The sequence below is a fragment of the Sinocyclocheilus grahami genome, unplaced genomic scaffold (genome assembly GCF_001515645.1).
Source record: "Sinocyclocheilus grahami isolate Dianchi unplaced genomic scaffold, SAMN03320097.WGS_v1.1 scaffold1981.1, whole genome shotgun sequence".
In the NCBI taxonomy this organism is placed as follows: domain Eukaryota; kingdom Metazoa; phylum Chordata; class Actinopteri; order Cypriniformes; family Cyprinidae; genus Sinocyclocheilus; species Sinocyclocheilus grahami.
The window spans coordinates 159,815-179,786 of NW_015507160.1; the positions used below are offsets into that span (position 1 = coordinate 159,815).

Genomic DNA, 19,972 nt, shown 5'->3' on the forward strand with positions numbered 1-19,972 from the left:
ACACACACACACAAACTCACACACACACACACACAATCACACACACACACACGCTCTCACACTCTCACACACACAAACTCACACACACACACACTGCTCAATATGATGTTAAGTGTCAGATCAGTGGGCTTGCTGAGGTTTAATAGCTGTCTAAATACGAGACGTCCTCAGTTCCAGACAAAACCTAGAATACTATGTGGAGGATGCAAAATAATTGAATAATTATATAATATGACCGTGTGGTGAACCTATGAACTGAAATCATATTTAATATCTCATATTTATTGCTCTTGAGAAATGTTATGTTTACGGTGATGACGGTGGAGTTTACCCTTGTTGCATAGCAGAAGGCGGATGGTAAAGCCAAGGCAGGTAGCGAATAACCGCTTTGTTGTCTCTGTGGTTGCCTTTGCTGATCTCCATCGCTGCTATCTGAGCCAGACCGACCTTCAGATTCCCACCGAAGCCCCAGCAGAACACTTAAAACAGCACACTTCTGATATTTTCATTATTCATATCATAAGGTATTTTCATGTCATCTGAAGGGAAATTAAATGACCAGCAGAGCCGAAGAAATGAATGAACTTACTCTTGTTGCATTTGTTACAGGAATCTTCAGCAAGCAAATGATCATTCTCAGACTCGAGTCCAGCGGACACTTCAGAAAAGAGAAGAAACAGGAGGAACTCTTAAGAGGAGAATACTGAGAGCATTTATTCTCTGATTCCTCTGGCGTTACAGAGCACAGAAAGGCTGAACTGGTACCTTGAGTGGCAGAACAGCAGGTAGTTTGGTTAGAAACGTGTGGAACTGGTTCGAGATGGTTGTCCACAGGTTGCTGGGTGAGTCCATGGGAAGCGTCTCCATGAAGGTGGCGATGTTGTCCAGACAGTGCAGAATAGTGCCTCCTGCTGGCAGAGTCTTCTTATTGTTCAGACCCTACCACCACACCATCAGCTTTACTGTGTGTGCTTTATAGTGACCACAGCCACAAACTCACCGTTACAGCTTCTACACATACTATTAGCATAAAGCAGAGGGTCAACATTACCAAGTAAACCTTTATTATATTGCACATATTGTAGTAGTTCAACAAGCTGCTTCTGGAAACTATTCAGGAATAGTTTATGCAACAATTACAATTTCCTTAAAAAGTGCTCATCCCCAGTCAAGATATAGATGAGTTTGTTTCTTCATGTGAACAGATTTGGAGATATTTAGCATTGAGATATTTTTTACTTCATATTGTTACTTCCGGCTAGAACACAAGTCCATAATCCATAATAACTCTTCCTCCAGTGAAAAAGTGCGTCTGCTGTTGTCTCTCACATCAGAATCCAGCCACATATGTGTTTAGAGCTGTTTAAACGCTGCTTGATCTGTGCAGATTTCTCTCCTGATTCACACCAGAACACTGACTCACTGGAGGAAGCGTTATTATGGATTATGGACTCAATGTATTTGAGTTAAAAACGTCTTAATGCTGGATTAGTTTCAGCTTTTGTCTTCTCCAGATGTTAACTGATGGACTGGAGTGCTGTGGATTATTGTGATGTTTTTATCAGCTGTTTGGACTCTCATTCTGACGGCACCCATTCACTGCAGAGCATCCATTGCTGAGACACTGATGCAGTGCTACATTTCTACAAACCTGATGAAGAAACAAACTAATCTTGATCTGGGATGAACTGAGGGTTTGCACATTTACAGCAAATGTTCATTTTTAGGTGAACTATTCCTTACAGCAATAATTGTGTAAAACATGAAATCCTCCTGTAAGATTTGACATTTAGGGCAGCACAAAAGGTCAAATACTTTAAATAAAGCTTTCCACACTTCACTGTCACAAGAGTGTCCTCTGCTGGAAGCCACTCGTCAGAGCATCGTGACCTGCTTGTTTCAGAGGCAGGTGTGTCAGTAGTGCGGCTGATGAACAGACGTACCTCCAGGAGCTGACTGAGCGCTGCCACCGAGCTCAGCTCATTGAAATCAATCAGAGACAGGGCCAGCGTCCTCAGGAAGCTTCCATCTGAAAGAGAACCGAGCCGGTGAAGTGTTTGTGCTGTGTGTATGTGTGCGACTGTGCTCTGAGGTGCCTCTCCAGACCTTTAATGTTGCTCTGGAACAGTTGTGGTAGGATGCCATTGGGTGCGAGCTGATGGAGAACGCAGCGGAGGAACTGCTTGGCTACACCAGCCACATTCCCAGGAATCAGCACGCTGCACACATGGGACAATAACGCTCAGACTTACACAACTCAAAGTGTGCATTACACAAGCATAAACGCAGAACTCACCTTTCAGCTTGACCGGTGAAATTGGAGCTAGAGGCCAACCTGCAGAATAAAAGCAAAGAAGTGAAAGAAAGCCATAGTGATTATACTGCTGTAGTGTGCTGAAGAGAGCTGTACCTGCCCACAGACTGCATGATCTCCAGCAGCAGCGGAGCGGCCAGATCAGGACTCAGATGGATGAACATGGACAGAACCACCACAGCCAGAGCCAGAGTCTCCTCATCATACTCCTCCAGCACAGCCCCGCAGTCACGGCACCTGATCAGTTCACACAGAGCTGTGATCTTCTGCACTTCTTCACACTGAAACACTGAGGGTCAGACCCACCTGTCGGACATCGTAGTGGGCTGCTCGTCGCTGAAGTCTTCTGGCGCGGGAACGAACATGCTGACGGTGCTGGGGGCCGACAGCAGACTGGTCTTCACTGGACCTGCAGAGAAAAACACAAACATCGTGAGGCACAAACTCAAGTACTGCACGATACAATGGGAGACAATGTGCTTTTCACTACTCCCACAGTGCATATTACTGCAGAAATACTGCAAACACTGATGAAACAACAGATTTTGTGAGAAAATAAATGATTTGTGGTTTGTTTCTATTAAAAATCTTACAAATGTATGAGGTGGCGATGTGTGCCTTTTACTAAACCCCCCCCCCACACACACACTCACACACACACACACACACACACACACACACACACACACACACACACACACTCACACACACACACACACACTCACTCACACACACTCACACACTCTCACACACTCTCACACACACACACTCACACGCACACTCGGACACACGCACACTCGGACACACGCACACTCACACTCACACACACACACTCACACACTCTCACACTCACACACACACACTCACACACACACTCACTCACACTCACACACTCTCACACACGCACACTCACACGCACACTCGGACACACGCACACTCACACTCACACACACACACACACACACACTCACATAATGAATATCTAATATCTAAGTTAATATTAGTTCAAAATAATCAATCACTTCAGCAAAGTTTGTACTGTTTTTTTTGTTTTGATAAATAAACATTTATTTTTGTTCAACAAATATACTGTCATTAAAATATGTTCATTTTAAAAATACAGAAACTAAATTATTTTTAAAAAGTAAAGATTCTGAAAGCATTGAAGCACATCCCATAATAAATTAATATAGCTTTACAGTAGTAACAATAAATATGGTCTTTTAGTATATGATATGACTAATAAATATGATGGTTTCATTATAAATATGGTGATTATCTCTAAGATGCACATTATATTTACCATCTGAATATAACCATGTCATGTCAATAAATGGAAAAGTCAGTCAGATATTTATTATCATATTAATTATTGTATAATTTGCTAAACATTAAATATTAGATCAAATGAACGCAGAATCAACTTTGCGTTGCTGTCCATGAATTCCACCTGCACAGTCAAACGTGGTTATTAACAAAAGTGCTGAGGTGGATTTCTAGAATAAAGTGGAGAATAAAGTGAAAAGTGCAGCTTTAGCCCCGCTGAGCCCCACCATCACACCGGAGGGCTGGGTAATGTATGATCAGAGAGCGAGCAAAGAGTTAATGAATGCTGAAGACTGACCCGTGTCCCAGGTGTTGATGTTCTGTGGTGCGCTGGACTGATGCTCCAGCTGCCGCTTCATTAACTGACTCATCGTCACTGCACCCAGCGAGCCTCGCTTCACCTGACGATACTGAGCTGAGGACAGAGAAAACACCTCAGCAGGCTCTCAGAGGCCAGCACTGTTCACACTAGAGCTCAATGCACAGATGAATATGAGCATTAATGTGTAGCTGATTTACTGGACACTGAGGAGCGATGGCTGGTTTCAGGGACGGCGGCCTCCAGGGCCGGAGCGGAGGCCGATTCTCTGGGCTTCTCCAGGCTCGACAGAGATTTGGCATCTGTACAACAACACAGGCGACTGAACTCAGTGTGTAACCACTGCATAACATTAGAACATTTGTTAAAGTTAATGCAATTCTCCTGCATCAGTTAGAACAATAATTAGTAGGTTGAATGTGCTTTAATTGTCGTCTGTATGACCTACATTAATGTCTTTAAACCATGAAAGTTTGTCTCACTGTTAACCTGCTGAAGGTCTTGCTATTGAAATTCATTTATATTGTAAGCAGTCTGTTTACACCTTAAACATTATGCTAGCTATAAATAACTTTGCAACTACATGTCAACTAAGTAAGATGTTAGGTGTGGATTAAATGTTTTTAATGCACGATGTATAAAGTGTTACCAGAGATTTATTATGAAATACTAACAAATACTAACCAACAAAGGCATAGTGTGAAACACATTGTAAATAAAGTATTCTATCAGTGAAAACACAGGAAGAAGGAAGAAGGCGCACAAAGCTGAAGGATGCTAATAAAGCAGGCTGACAGACCTGACTCTGCGGCCGTTTCTTTCATTTTGTCTACAGTGTTGAACGAGATGTCCAGATACTCCCTCTGGATGGCGCTGACAGCGATCTTCCTCTCTTTGCGCTGGCGTGGCACGATCTGGATCCTGAATTCAGCTTCATCGCTCTCGTCGTCAGGTTTGGGGTCGCTGTCTCTCTCATCCGTCTCGTCGTTGTCCTCGTCTCCTGCTCCCTCCCCGTTTAACGGATCCAGCGACTCGAGCTCGTCCGCAGGAATCTGGAGCACGACGGACCTGCTGGAGGGACTCATTCCGCCGCTATCCTCGGGCTGCGTGCAGGAATCATCCAGGGATGCGTTGGGCATGTGCGAGGTCTTTCTGAAGAGATCCCGTTTCTGTTTGAGGGTCATGGTGGCATCCTGAGGAGCCGCGGGGGGCTGGAGCGTCTGGCTCTCGGGGCTGACCTGCAGGAGCACTCCGCCGGGGAGCTTGAGCGCCTCAAACAGGTCCTCGTTGCTCTCCACGATGCGCAGAGGAGGCAGCGGCTCGAACACCAGCGAGTCGCTGTCGGAGAGTGAGAGAATGGAGTGCTTCTCGGGGATGGAGGTGCAGTCGGAGGACAGGTCTATGAGGTCCGGATCGTCCTTGTCAAGCGCAGGGGCGGCCAGCGGTGAGTCCAGACCGACGAGTTTATCTTCAAACGTCTCCATACAGCTGAGACGCACCTCGGGTATGATGGGCCGGATGCTGTCGCTCTGAGCGGCGGAGCCTCTTCGGTCGGTGACGGAGTGGCCGTTGGAGGAGTGTTTCCCGTGGTGCTGAGCTCTGTGTTGCTGTCGGCCGATAGAGGAGGAGGACGAGGGCTCCTGCAGGTCGCAGCGCTCGATGCAGGACTTGCGTCGGTGCTCGTCCAGGTTGAAGAGGATGGAGTCTGTGTTGCTGATGTCCAGAGACTTCTGCTTGTGCATGGCTTGCAGCCTCTTCTTCTTGCTGTTGCTGTCCTCTCGGCCCGAGTACAGCAGCGTGTCCTGCAGCGCGCCGCTCTCCCTGTACTCGGCCAGCTCGATCTCACCTGTGCAGGACACAAGAGCAGGAGGTTAGGCGAGGAAAGCTTGGCGAGCGCACGGTAGGGGTGTGTGATATACATCGTCTGTGATAATATCGTAATTGTTGTTTTAACGATCTGTGATTTGACATTATCGAGTATTTTGCAAAAACCATTCAAAGCATCCCTACAGAGCGCAAGCATACATTACGTGAAGTCTAGATTAGTGCGTGTGCATTTAGTGTGTTCTTTCACTGATTCAGTCTAATAAAATACATTTAGAATGATCACAAAAATCAAGACATGGGGGCAGAAAATGTACATATTTATACCACTTCATATAGGCTAGTTAATCAATTTCACACGAAGAGTGCGGTTTTTTTTCTCCAAAAATTACCATAATTACAAATGTGATATGGATTTTTTACAACAGTTCAATAAACAAGAAGTTAATTTAGGCTAACGTTTTAGACACCATATTGCCTGTTTTTGCTTTATTTCACCAACAAAAATAATTTTCCAAACACAGCCACAGTACTGTTTCGCTTCTCTGAGCAACATGACGGTGTTTCGTTCCTGAATGAATCAAACGTTTAAATGATTCGGTTCAATATCAATGACTCACTTATTAACAGTGACTTACTGCCACCTACTGGCGGCTTTAATTTCACATTTAAAGTATCTTTTTATTATTTAAAAAATGTCAAATATCAGTATTCAACATTTTAGGTTTAATATTTTAATATATCAAAACATTATTTCTGCATTTGTAGCTGCAGGTTAAATGCATTCATGTCCTGCACTAAACCGTGTGTAAACACATCTAAACACCTCTTCAGACGCAGCGTCTGTGTTTCCTCTGCACTGCAAAGATGCATTTTGTTGATACTGATTTTATTTGCTTGGTAACAGCCCAAAAGTCTTATTCTAATTCACTGATTAAATGTAAGAATTTGACATGAAAGATAACGCAAACTTTTAGAAAATGGCTTTATAAAGGTAAAAATCAATTTTAACTTATTGAAAAGGATTGATTTCTATCAGAATATCAAAACTTAAGTCAGTTTAAGATACCAGCACAATAACACACTCAGCAAAATATCATCTAATTATCGTCGATAAAATCCCAGAAAGTATGGAGATATTATTTTTTGTCAGTATCGCAGGGCATCCACACGGATACGCACTTCTCTGAGCGTTGAGCTCCACAGGCTGATACTTGACGGACTTGCTGCCTCCGATCCTCTTCAGACGGGCGAAGAAGGTCTGCGACTCCTTACTGCTCGCTCCCGTCGGAGTATCGTGGATGTCCGACTCGTCAAATACGCTGTCCTCCTCTACACAGGGAAACACAGGGCATTAAGCGGCAGCACATCACTAACCGTTCCCGTCATGCCGAGCGCGACCTGTACCTTTCTCCTTCTCGCTGTAGCGGCTGGTGTTGGAGTTGTCACTGTACAGCGGGCCTGCGGACACGTGCGACCTGCAGCTGTGGTACTGAGCGTTCAGCGTGTTGATGGTGATGTGGATCAGATGGAGCACCACCTCTTTACTCATGTCCATCTCTCTGTATGGATACTGAAACACAGTGAAGAAGAAGCCAAGATCCATGAATATCTGATTAAGAAGACTACAAGAATAAGATTCATGTTCTTTGTGCTATTCTTTTCACAAGAGAGATCACTGTTTGCTTTCAAGTAGAAGAGAAACTACTTTAGAAATAATAAATAGAAATCCACTGAAGAAAATTCCTGCTCCGATGATAGATTTATCTCTCTTCCAATAACTATTACATTGAACTCTAATGTGTGGTTGTCAGTTTAAGATACCAGCACAATAACACACTCAGCAAAATATCATCTAATTATCGTCGATAAAATCCTAGAAAGTATGGAGATATTATTTTTTGTCAGTATCGCAGGGCATCCACACGGATACGCACTTCTCTGAGCGTTGAGCTCCACAGGCTGATACTTGACGGACTTGCTGCCTCCGATCCTCTTCAGACGGGCGAAGAAGGTCTGTGACTCCTTACTGCTCGCTCCCGTCGGAGTATCGTGGATGTCCGACTCGTCAAATACGCTGTCCTCCTCTACACAGGGAAACACAGGGCATTAAGCGGCAGCACATCACTAACCGTTCCCGTGATGCCGAGCGCGACCTGTACCTTTCTCCTTCTCGCTGTAGCGGCTGGTGTTGGAGTTGTCACTGTACAGCGGGCCTGCGGACACGTGCGACCTGCAGCTGTGGTACTGAGCGTTCAGCGTGTTGATGGTGATGTGGATCAGATGGAGCACCACCTCTTTACTCATGTCCATCTCTCTGTATGGATACTGAAACACAGTGAAGAAGAAGCCAAGATCCATGAATATCTGATTAAGAAGACTACAAGAATAAGATTCATGTTCTTTGTGCTATTCTTTTCACAAGAGAGATCACTGTTTGCTTTCAAGTAGAAGAGAAACTACTTTAGAAATAATAAATAGAAATCCACTGAAGAAAATTCCTGCTCCGATGATAGATTTATCTCTCTTCCAATAACTATTACATTGAACTCTAATGTGTGGTTTATTTACACTTGATGTGTAGTGGGTGGCATAACTAGGATTGAACAGTGCAAAAACACATGAAAACATAACACTGTGATTTAGTTTTCATAGCTTTGACCTGGACATCTTTTCACTAATACAATCCCTAAATGAATTTCTTAAAGCTGCAGTCCGTAAGTTTTGGTGCTCTAGCGGTTATTAAACAGAACTGTGTGCGTCTTGCGTAAGAACATTGCAGCCGGAGCTACTTCTCTGTTTATGTCTCTGATGAATCCCGCAGGTACTGGGCTACTCCGCAGCGGTTCCACCAGAACCAGTCTGAAACAGTCCGAATACACACACTTATTACAGGTGTACCGTAGTGATTCAGAATAAGCCAAAAACATGGTTTGGACAATGGATTCATGGTGTATTCACTTATTATATACAATTTTTAATTTTTGAACACAAAAAGGTTATGGACTGCAGCTTTAAAATAAAAGTGGTCAGTCTGTTTATTTATTCTGAAATGTCCCATTCGGTTTACAAAGCAGCATGTGGGATCTTGATAGGTTGAGTTTCAGTCGTTTTCCTTTTTTCTGTTTTTGTTCATTGTTATTACAGAAAAGGGGAATTTGCTAATGCTTCAATTGCACTTGCACATTTCACATTCCCAATAAATATATCTATTAAAAAAAGCTATATTTGGGATAAACTAATTACTACTAACCCAAATATTAAGTCTTTAAATATAAACTTTGTGGGCCAGAGTTTTGCATGGCCAAGCACTACTCTCATTTCCTACAGAAAGTGTGCAGAACAAGTTTCATATATTGTTTGAAATGAGTCCGTTTGGTTTCTTAGTATGTTTTAGGCCTATAATAATAAAGCACATAACTCTGTAACTCAAGAGTGTTTGGAATGTAAAGACATCCCGCAGATAGAGAGATAAATCCAGAGACATCTCAGCATCCTGGCCACAGTTCGGATGAACACCTTGTAGAGGATGACGAGCAGGGCCTTGAGCCACATCTGTCTAGTGTGAGGCCTGAGGGCCCAGAGCGAGCAGCGCGGCGGCTCCTGGAAGTTAGGCCTCAGCTGCGGACACGTGCAGTACTTCAGCACCTGCACCACCAGCGGCAGCAGCTGTTTGCCCAGACCGATGTTATAGTCCATCACCTGAGGAGACAAAGCAATCAGTCAGGAACACATCACGCTCCTCACAAAGGCTGTGTCTGAAATCGCCCCCTATACCCTTAAATAGGGCACAGCCATTTTCAGTGGTGTCCGAAACCTTAGTGGACATTATCAAGTGCACTCATTCAATCCCACAATGCACAACCAATGTACACTCAACGGCTAGAGAATACCCACAATGCACTGTAAGAGTCGCGCGCTGAATGAATTCTCGCATCTCACCAGAAGATGGGGCCCGCAGCTGAATCATCCATCTGTCCATTTTACAAAGTGCTCTTCCACGGCGTACAGCGCAACACAGGTATAAATTCATTGTAAACTGATTTTTTTAGTTGTATAATTAGGGTTAATACATGATTTCCATGACAGAATTCAAGATAAATCCTATAATTAAACAGTAAGCACAAACTATGCAACTATCACTCGTTTTCCTTCACTCCCTCAACTGAGCTGTATTAGTGACCGAACGTAGGGAATAGTGAATGCAGAGAGCGGGACTCACCCGAGCGATTCCTGCGATGAAGGCGTTGAAGCAGGTGGAGGAGCGCATTTTCTGAGGGGTGATCATGAAGCATCCCATCTGCTGATCGTATCCCAGCAGGACGTAGAGATGCCGCTTGACCGTGTTGAAGGCTTTGGCGCTGCCGATGTCTGCCTCTGCGCTGCTTTTGTCTTTGGCCATGAACTTCATGAGCACCATGATGAGCTGATGGACGGTCTGGTGGTCTATGCCTGCGTCCTCCGGCAGCAGGTCCTTAATGACGGAGTCGTCCTCTGGAGGAGAGCTCTCTCCTGCACGGTAACAAGGTGTGGCGCTGTTAGTCTCCTCGACAGACGCTCTACAATGGTTTGTTAGAGGGGCCTATTATGCGTTTTCATATTTATGCAGTTCAAATTTCAGGGGCTTCACTGAAACAGAAACCAAACACAGCGTTTCGAGACAGACTGGGAAGAGAGGTGCTCCAATCATGTAAAATATGTAAAAAAATTATGCGTTTTTGGAACAATCAAGCATGAAAACCTTTCCTAGCACACCCCAACATCAAGACTCTGTGAAAGGGCATAATAGAAGCTGATGTTTGGGTGGAGTGATGATTCTGAACACAACTAAAGTACTGATGAATGTAAGTAAGTCATGAGTGACTGTCGACGCTGTGCTGCTATGCTTGACGAGGTTAGTGTGCTTCACCTGTCAGGACTTTCTCGAACATGTTTCCCAGTATGGGTGCCGACTGCTCTTGTCTTATGAGTCTGAGAGCTGAATCCAGAAAAAAGAGAAACAGAAAGTGAAGGACATCTTTGGTGAATATTAGCAGGACTCTCTGAGGTGTGAGACATGTGATGGAAAAGCAGCAGGGCTACAGGAGTGCAGGTCACTCACGCAGTTTGTTGCACAGTGTCTCCGGGAGGGAGAAAGTGCGCTTGGACCCGGACGAACCCTTGACGCTTTCTCGTAGCGAGCGGACGCTCTTCTGACGGTTGCGGGCGAAGCGAGCACGTCTGATCTTCCACATGGCCGCATCGCTCAGGTTGGCCACATTAGTCCTCACCGCTGTGATCGCTTACAGAGCAAATCAAGACATGATCAACTTGGTGAATAATCAGGGTTTCTGCAGGTACATTTAAGACTTTAACACATTTTCAAGACCAAGTGAAGACAATATGTCCTCTAAATGTAAATGTCCAGGAGAACACAATGAGTTTTATTAGCATTAATAGTTTGAAAATACATCGTCTAACAGATCTCCATGACTTTACTTTAATAGCTCTGCTGCAAAACACTGGAATATAGAAATAACTGTTACTGTATCTTCTGATCACACTGCAACAAAAGTGCTGCTCTTCCTCAGTATTTGTCTTTTTCCAGTGAAAATGTCTAAAGATTCTTAAATCAAGATACACTTGCTTCAGATGGAAAATAACATAAGAAGTCTTGTTTTATAAGAACATCAAAATGAGGTGAACTTAAAAAGAACAGATATCTGCCAATGGGCTCAGAAATATCAACTTAATTCAAAGGTAATTCATAATTAATACCTAATTGACAGATATTTGTTTTTGTTACAAGCATAAATTTAATTATGTTCAGTTTGTCAGTAAGCAAGACTTCATATGTTCATTTTGCATCTCAAGCAAATGTATCTTGATTTAAGGATATTTAGATATTTGTACTGTACAGGGCTCAAGCTGCTTCAAACACAAAGGATGCTTGCACCAAATGTTGGTTTCATTTAGTTACTAGAAGTTAATTGATAAAGAAAATGTATTCATGACAGTATCCTCATTTTATAGCATTTTTACACAAGTGCCTCAAACTTTTATCAGCACTGTAGCTTTGCAGGAGGTTTCTAGAAGCATCAGTTCTTCTGGATTGAGTCTGTCTCGGTTCGTTCTGTTTCTTCATGTGACTCCAGACAGACGGATGATGATCAGATCAGAGCTCTGTGTGCAGCACTAACATATATCTCACTGCATTATTACAATTAATGGCACAATGAATGTTTGGAAATGTAAACTGATATTTCCTTCTGACACACTACAGCAAAAGAGAGAAATAAGTGACTTACAACCATTTTCAGCTGCTGAGAATACTAGTGTTCTGATGCTTTTGGCCAGCGCTGTAGACGTGCTGACATGAACAGTTAATTCAAACACACTCACTGGTAGGAAAAGGAAACTCTTTGTTGCAGTCGAGGTGCAGCTGGGCCTCGAGCGACAGCGTCTCGAAGCGGTTGACGAAGAACTCCCAGCTCAGAGCGGGGATCTCCTGTCGGAGCGAGTGCAGCAGCAGCAGTTTGCTCAGGATGACGGGCCGGTCCCTGACCACCGTGTCAAACTGGAAGTCCAGGCACAGACACAGGCCCTGGTGGAGGACACACAAACACACGTTAGTCCCGGTCCCTTCATGACGTGACGGGGACACTGATGCGATCAGGTCTCTGTCACCTGCAGCGCGGGCCGTTTGATGGAGTCCAGCAGCAGGCGCGCTCTGGTGGCCACGGCGGGGTTCACGTCCTCGATGCTGGCCAAGAAGCAGCAGAAAGCGTGAGCCAGAGAATACTTCAGCACGTGGCTCTTAGTGACCGAGCCCATGTCCAGAAACCGGCACAGGACAGCCACGCGCTCCACTGAAAGAGACAGCCATTACTTCATACGGCTCTGCCAGAGCTAACAGAAATAACATCATCTAACATCAACAATCACTGACGGTGTCATCAACTACTGTTATGATCATCGAAATACAGAAAAAGGGTGTGCTACATTAAAAGGAACTCACCAATGAAAAACAAGGATCTGCAAGGCATTCAAGTGGTTGGAAATAAAGAGCCTTTAATAAATAAGGGCTAAATCATTACAAATGTTCTTGGCCAATATGTTTTGGCTTTAAACAGCTTTCCTCCGGGTACCAATCACTTATCCACAGAGACTCATGTGCAGTATATAAAAATGACCACATCGATGGGTGTAAGTATCTATCATGAAGGAACCGGATCAGTCAGCTGGACGATAGGAGAGGGAACAGAGCGAAAGATATACCTGGAGAAACAGATTCTACACCATTTCTATAATTGTCCTGTTTGTGCCTTTCTTTCTTTTCTTAATTATGCTCACATATTCTATGGCACTCTATTTGTGTGTGAATTGATTGTAGTCACTCTAACTTGTTAAAGGCTTTTTATGTTCATCCACCTAAGTGTCTTGCAATTCCGTGTTTTTCATTGAATGCTGTGCTGAATTGGCCATCATGGCACTAGTGTGCTGTGGATGGATGAGTGTGGTTTTACTGCATTAATATCTGGTTATTATTGTGTTGCTGGCAGGTGTTCAAGAGTCCTGTTTCCTCACGTCTCTGTGATCATCAGGTCTGTGGACATTGCATCAAATCACTAACCCTGAATATAATCTCTGGGAGTAGATAATCCCACAGCGTTTTAGCAAATGAACAGAAAGGTGCAGACGAGAGTGCGGTCAGACCTGCTTCGAAGCGAATCTTCCAGTCTTGACTGTTGAAGCTGCTGTCCACCAGCCTCCAGAAGATATCTGCGGCGTGGGACAGAGCGAGCGCGTGCAGGAGCTGCGGCACAGCCAGAGACGCCAGCTGACAGAACTCTGACCTCAGCATGGACCACAGGCTGGACACAAACAACACCAGCCACCTGATCATGAGATGTGCTGTTCACACAGAAACACTCCTGACTCTGAGCTCAACTGTACGTCACGGAGAGACTTGTGCCGGTATTCAGTAATGCGAGATATCACGGGAATGAATATGCACGATACTGTTATCGTGGGCACTTCAAAATACAGAGAATAATTATTTATTACAAATTATTCCGAATTTTGAATGCATTTTAAGAATACTTTTCCCATCAACTGGTCACAATGCACATTTTATTTACAACTTATTTTCTAACTTTTCTTTACATTTTAATCTGGACTACAACAGGCCCTAGATATTGTTTGAAAGTGTTTTGATTCGTTATTGTTCGGTCACACTTTACATTAGGGCTTCATTAGTTAACATAAAAACTCTTCTGAACATTCATTAATCTCAGGTAATTCCAATATTTAACAATACGTTGTTTAAATCGAAAGTTGCAGCTGTGTTATTTAATGAGCTAACATGAACTAAGACTTGTATTTTTAAACAAAGATGAATAACTTCTGCAGCAAATGTAGCTATTGCTGATTGTGAATGTTAATGCATTAACTAAGGTTAACTAATGAGGTCTTATTGTAAAGTGATAGCTATAATTCTTTTGCAACAACACTTTTTTGCAACTAAATGTCAATATCATGATATACCGTTACCGTGATAAAAGCATTAGCAATGAATCTCAACACGGTACCTGGGAATGAGCATCTTCTCCTGTATGTAGGCCAGGAACTGAGGCTGATCTTTCCTGGCGTGATACAGGCATTCTCCGTGCAAACACAGGATCTTCAGACAGCTGAGCATGTTGAAGAGGATGTCTGGCTCCTCAAACTTACTCATCTCCTACAAGAAACATCGCAGCAGACTCATGAGAAACATGAACGCCGCACAAGCCTGACTGAACAGAGTGAGATGTTTACCTGCAGAACGGTGTACAGAAGCTTGAGAGAAACAGGAAGCTGTAGGTACGAGAACTTCCTGTCTGCACTATTCTTTAACGCTGGGGAACAGAACACATTTGGGATCAGAAACAGAAAACGTAATGCACTAATGCATGATACATAAACAGTGATTGCTGTTGTAAACGGAGCTGGTGTGGACTGTAACTGGGCTGAAACGCTGCACATACGCGGGATCTCAGGAGAGGGATTGTGACTGCTGGGGTTTTCTGACGGAGCGTCTGCTTCATCCGCTCCATTCTCTGATTTAAGACTGAATTCAGTTTGAGGGAAAACCAAACTCTCCTCCAGACACTCGGATGGTTCCTGTCAAACACACACGACACGGTGAAAAACCTCCTCATCTTTATCATTCACATCTGTGTGTGCGCGTGTGTGTGTGTGTGTATGAGTGTGCAACACACACGACACACTGAAAAACCTCCTCATCTTTATCATTCACATCTGTGTGTGCGCGTGTGTGTGTGTGTGTATGAGTGTGCGCGTGTGTGTGCGCGTGTGTGTGTGTGTATGAGTGTGCGTGTGTGTGTGTGTGTATGAGTGTGCGCGTTTGTGTGTGTGTATGGTGTGCGCGTGCGAGTGTGCGTGTGTGAGTTTGTGTGTGTGTGTGTGCGTGAGTGTGTGTGTGTGTGTGTATGTGAGTGTGTGTGTGTGAGTGTGAGTTTGTGCGTGTGTGCGAGTGAGTGAGTGTGCGAGTGTGTGTGTGTGTGTGTGCGTGTTTGAGTGTGTGTGTGTGTGTGTGAGTGTGTGCGTGTGAGTGTGTGTGTAATGGAAAAATTACATTACATTTGTGTTAAATGTATTAAAACTGTATTCCAGTTATATGAATACATGTAAAAAAGCAGAAGGTTTGCGTGAGGATTGTAGGCTCAGTGCCACAGTCTGATGCTTATTTCACACTGAACCAGAATCAGTTTCACTGCCTAGTAGGATGTTATCTGACTGGCTGGTTTTACGCAAAGTCCAGGAGAAAGATGTGTTTTAGTCATTCGTCACTGTAAGAGAGCAAACATGTTCAGCTCGAAGGGCAAATGGCATAGGGAACAAGGCAATGTTATTATGAAATATGGACTCATATTTGAACTGAAATGAACGGTTTGAAGTTAAAACGTCTTAATGCTGGATGTGTTTCAGCTTTTGTCTTCTCCAGATGTTAACTGATGGACTGGAGAGCTGTGGATTATTGTGATGTTTTTATCAGCTGTTTGGACTCTCATTCTGACGGCACCCATTCACTGCAGAGCATCCATTGCTGAGACACTGATGCAGTGCTACATTTCTCCAAACCTGATGAAGAAACAAACTCATCCTGATCTGGGATGAACTGAGGGTGAGCACATTTACAGCAAATGTTCATTTTTAGGGTGAATGACTCCTTTATGCCAAGTTCACACGGCACGATTTTAGCCCTGAAAACAGGTTTTGCGAAATCGCAGACAAATCCCCCGAAAAAAAATATTTGGCATGCTAAATATCTGGCTCTGTCAGCAGTTGAGAATCCTGCTGAGTGAACTGAGAGTGAACATACACCGGCGATGACCTCCAGCCAATGAGAGAGCGAGAGACAGCGCAGCGGGAAGATCGGGGAGGGCCTTTTTTTTTTTTCATAATGCAATTAGCCATGTACAAACAACATGGCAATATCAGTACATTTTTGCATTAGAATATACAGAACAGGTACATGAAGATATAAAAATAAAATTAAACATAAAAGGGGGCTAGGGTATTTTCCTGTAAATAATATTCTTCTATAAAGGACAAAAGATTTATTGCGTTTTTCTTTTTCATCACTTTGAGAACTTTTGTAGGCTATAAGATATATACCGGTACTCATTATAAAATGCACAAAACGTTGGTTTCACTTTCAAGTACTTAGATTTGTGTATATAAAATTTTCCCAGCAGTTATATGTTGTTAAGGAAGTCATCTTTGTTAATTATTGTGTGTTTGGGGAGGACTTACAGACCATAATATCAGCGTGATCTTGCATTATTTCCTCATGACTTCTCGTGTGCGTTTGGCTGTGGTTTGCGGACCAGACAGAGTTGTCTGTGATGCTTCCTACAGTAAAGTCATGCAGTGTGTTAGCTCCTGTCCTGATCCATCCAGCAGCAGCTGAATGCTACCCCAGATAGTTAGGTTGTGGGCTCATATGATGAGAATGAAATTCTGTCATAGCATTTAAAGCAGTGGTCTCAAACTCAGTTCCTGGAGGGCCACAGCTCTGCAGAGTTTAGCTCCTGATCCTGAAGATCCTGAAGACCTTGATTAGCTGGATCTGGTGTGTTTGATTAGGGTTGGAGCTGTGGCCCTCCAGGAATTGAGTTTGAGACCAATGATTTAAATACATTTTTCTACATTAGTCTGATATATTTTGTCTCAGATAACCCCAGTGCTGAGCAGCACATACAGGATGAACAAAAATCCCTTTCCGTGTCAGTCAAGCTGCTCCTGGTTATGACGGTCTAGCTACACAAGACAGTGGAAGAGCTTATAGTACCATTATCTCAGTATACAGACGAGTCTCACCACCAGCCGCATCTCCTCGCGCGGCGTCAGTCTCTGCAGCAGATCACAGGCCAGCTGGTAGCACAGAATGCTGGACTGACACAGACTGCACTCCAGAGGCTTCTCGTCCTTCTGACAGGTGTGTGAGCCGCCCCACGGAGCCTGCAGCACACTGTTGATGATGCCCACCACATCCCGGCCCAGACTGCTCTCCAGCCCCAGCGTCAGCGCCTCGTCCTGCAGCTCCATCTGCACCAGAACACCGGTCACATATCTCCTGAAGACTGTGCTCTCATCTCTCTGTGTGTGTGAATGACTTCACCTGTTTAAGCACCAGGTCAAACATGAGGATGAAGCAGCCCAGGTTCATGTCGTCATCATCGCAGTCCAGGTCCAGGGCACAGTTTCCAGCAGCGTGGCCGAGGTTCTTGAAGGGGCTGCAGTGCAGGGGGCTACGGAACGGACTGGGAAACGGACTCAGGTTATTGTGCTGCCCTCTCCTGCCGGGGTCAGACACCACACTCACCTGCGGCGGAAACACATCTGCGCTCGGTGTACAGCATCACAAACAAATATGACCCGTCGCAAAAAACTGTTTCCTTTTTAGACATCTGGCAAATATCTCTCCTCATGCCTCAGTACTTCAGAAGGTCACACGTAATTGTCAGATTTCTGTCCTAACAACCATGTTTAACTGCATCCCATGTTCTTAACCCTCAGTCGTTTGGACCAGGAGAGGATTTTCTTTCCCCCAAGAATGCTGGTTAATGTTATTGCAATAGACTAAAACATGCTACTTTGCTCACACACCTAGTATAACAACTTCCCAAAAAATGTTGATCATTTTTGTACTTTTTGTGTTTTTTTTTTACCCTGCCTTGCTACACACGTGTTTTAAATAAAAAAATACCAGCATTCAAAACTGCTTATAAATCTGTTGTCAAGCTATATTAATACCAAATACTGGATTCAATCTTTTAGTACCTGGTTTTCTTTTAATTACCACAGATTTTGTATTTCTTTTTGGCCTTACCGATCTGAGATTGGGTTTTTGAGTGAACATTGCCAAAATTATACACAAATAATGCTTTTTCAAACCCTGAGGAGCCTGAGAGCAGATCAATGAGGCCAAAAACAAGTACAAAACCTGTGCTGATGGAGAGAAAACAAGTTGACAAAAAGAAGAATGCAAGATGAGATGATAGTATAGCATAAGGAGAGATTTAGAGCGTTGTTAAGAAGGGAGCAGCCGGTGAGGAGCAGGCTGTGAGTGCTGTGTTACCCTGCGGACTCCTGCGTTTCCTGACAGGTCTGCGGCTCCAGCTCTTCTCTGATTGGCCAGTTCCTTCAGTGAGTTCACACCATCAGAGAACATGCTGATGAGCAGCTGCAGAGGAACCACGATGTCCAGCTCTGACAGAACCTGTTCACACACGCGACAGACAGATGACAGACCAACACAGCCTCAGATGTTGTTAAACCTGTCGTACAGTAGCTGTGTGGAGTCCAAATGTCTCCACAAGGACAATAAAACCTGAAATCAGCTACAGTCCTTGCAAGAAAAACACATTACAGTTTTTTTCAACAGCTCACACATATTTTGAAAGCTTTGCCTCTTTTTTTCAAAACTTTACACACAAATCCAAGAATTGCACACAAAATGCAAAATGCCTCGGATCTCTTGCACAATAAAGCACTGCATTCAAAATATCACGAACACATCTCAAAAGCTCACATTTGTCTTACGTTGCAAACACCTTTGCCATAATATTATATTTCTGGATATATCATATACACGCAGTTATTCAAAACCTAAAGCTGTTCTTTCATGAGCTCCTACATTTCTGAACAAGATTGAAAGTAATTGACAGAGAGATGCTGATAAATTCACAGTAAACATGAAAGCAAGATTGAAAGCAAACTTCTTTTTACTGTAAGCGTTTGTGGTTGTGAATAGAGTATTACACAGTACGAAAGTATGTGTGTGTGTGTGAGTGTGTATGTGTGTGTCTGTGTGTGTGTGAGTGAGTGTGTGTGTGTGTGTGTGTGTGTGTGTGTGAATGAGTGAGTGAGTGAGTGAGTGAGTGAGTGTGTGTGTGTGCGTGAGTGAGTGTGTGAGGGAGTGTGTGAGTGAGTGTGTGTGCGTGTGTGTGTGTGTGTGTGTGTGTGTGTGTGAGTGAGTGTTTGTCTGTGTGTGTGTGCGTGCATGCGAGTGAGTGAGTGAGTGTGAGTGAGTGAGTGTGCGTGTGTGAGTAAGTGAGTGTGTGTGTGTGTGAGTGAATGTGTGTGTGATTGAGTGAGTGTTTGTGTGTATGTCTTTGTGTGTGTGTGTATGCATGTGTATGTGTGTGTGAGTGAGTGAGTGTGCGTGTGTGTATGTGTGTGTGAGTGAGTGACTGACTGAGAGAGTGTGTGTATATGTGTGTGCATGTTTATGTGGTTTATGACACAAATTTGTATAATAACATGGGTATGACATAGGTATTACAACGAGAAGGTGATTTATGAGGACATTTTCAGTGTCCCCATAATTCAAAAGGCTTATAAATAATTCAGAATGAGTTTTTTTGAAAATCTAAAAATGCAGAAAGTCTCCTGTGAGGGGTAGGTTTAGGGGTAGGGTTGGTGTAGGGCAATAGAATATACGGTCTGTACAGTATAAAAACCATTACGCCTATGGAGAGTCGCCATAAACCATAAAAACAAACCTGTTGTGTGTGTGAGTGAGTGTGTGTGTGTGTATCTGTGAGTGAGAGTGAGTGTGTGTGAGAGAGAGAGTGAGTGAGAGTGTGTGTGTGTGTGCATGCGAGCGTGCGTGCGTGCGTGCGTGCGTGCGTGAGTGTGTG

The 19,972-nt window shown here is 43.8% G+C and overlaps 1 protein-coding gene across 1 annotated transcript in view; it reads right to left on the minus strand.

Moving 5' to 3' along the window:
• The window catches only part of LOC107573590 (protein unc-79 homolog), a 41,402-nt gene that overhangs the window by 2,155 nt on the left and 19,275 nt on the right, over positions 1–19,972 (minus strand). Inside the window, exons 14-40 of the mRNA XM_016260018.1 lie at positions 18,675–18,678; positions 18,409–18,549; positions 17,449–17,652; positions 17,148–17,375; positions 14,789–14,924; positions 14,580–14,659; positions 14,354–14,502; positions 13,479–13,636; positions 12,450–12,631; positions 12,165–12,366; positions 10,885–11,064; positions 10,693–10,761; positions 10,006–10,295; positions 9,303–9,485; positions 7,946–8,111; positions 7,721–7,870; positions 4,759–5,805; positions 4,160–4,261; positions 3,939–4,055; positions 2,621–2,723; positions 2,411–2,551; positions 2,297–2,335; positions 2,107–2,219; positions 1,944–2,029; positions 766–939; positions 586–658; positions 332–479 (exon numbers count right to left, since the gene is read on the minus strand). Of these exons, the coding sequence (XP_016115504.1) occupies positions 332–479; positions 586–658; positions 766–939; positions 1,944–2,029; positions 2,107–2,219; positions 2,297–2,335; positions 2,411–2,551; positions 2,621–2,723; positions 3,939–4,055; positions 4,160–4,261; positions 4,759–5,805; positions 7,721–7,870; positions 7,946–8,111; positions 9,303–9,485; positions 10,006–10,295; positions 10,693–10,761; positions 10,885–11,064; positions 12,165–12,366; positions 12,450–12,631; positions 13,479–13,636; positions 14,354–14,502; positions 14,580–14,659; positions 14,789–14,924; positions 17,148–17,375; positions 17,449–17,652; positions 18,409–18,549; positions 18,675–18,678 (4,665 nt within the window). The remainder of the gene's footprint in view (positions 1–331; positions 480–585; positions 659–765; positions 940–1,943; positions 2,030–2,106; positions 2,220–2,296; positions 2,336–2,410; positions 2,552–2,620; positions 2,724–3,938; positions 4,056–4,159; positions 4,262–4,758; positions 5,806–7,720; positions 7,871–7,945; positions 8,112–9,302; positions 9,486–10,005; positions 10,296–10,692; positions 10,762–10,884; positions 11,065–12,164; positions 12,367–12,449; positions 12,632–13,478; positions 13,637–14,353; positions 14,503–14,579; positions 14,660–14,788; positions 14,925–17,147; positions 17,376–17,448; positions 17,653–18,408; positions 18,550–18,674; positions 18,679–19,972) is intronic.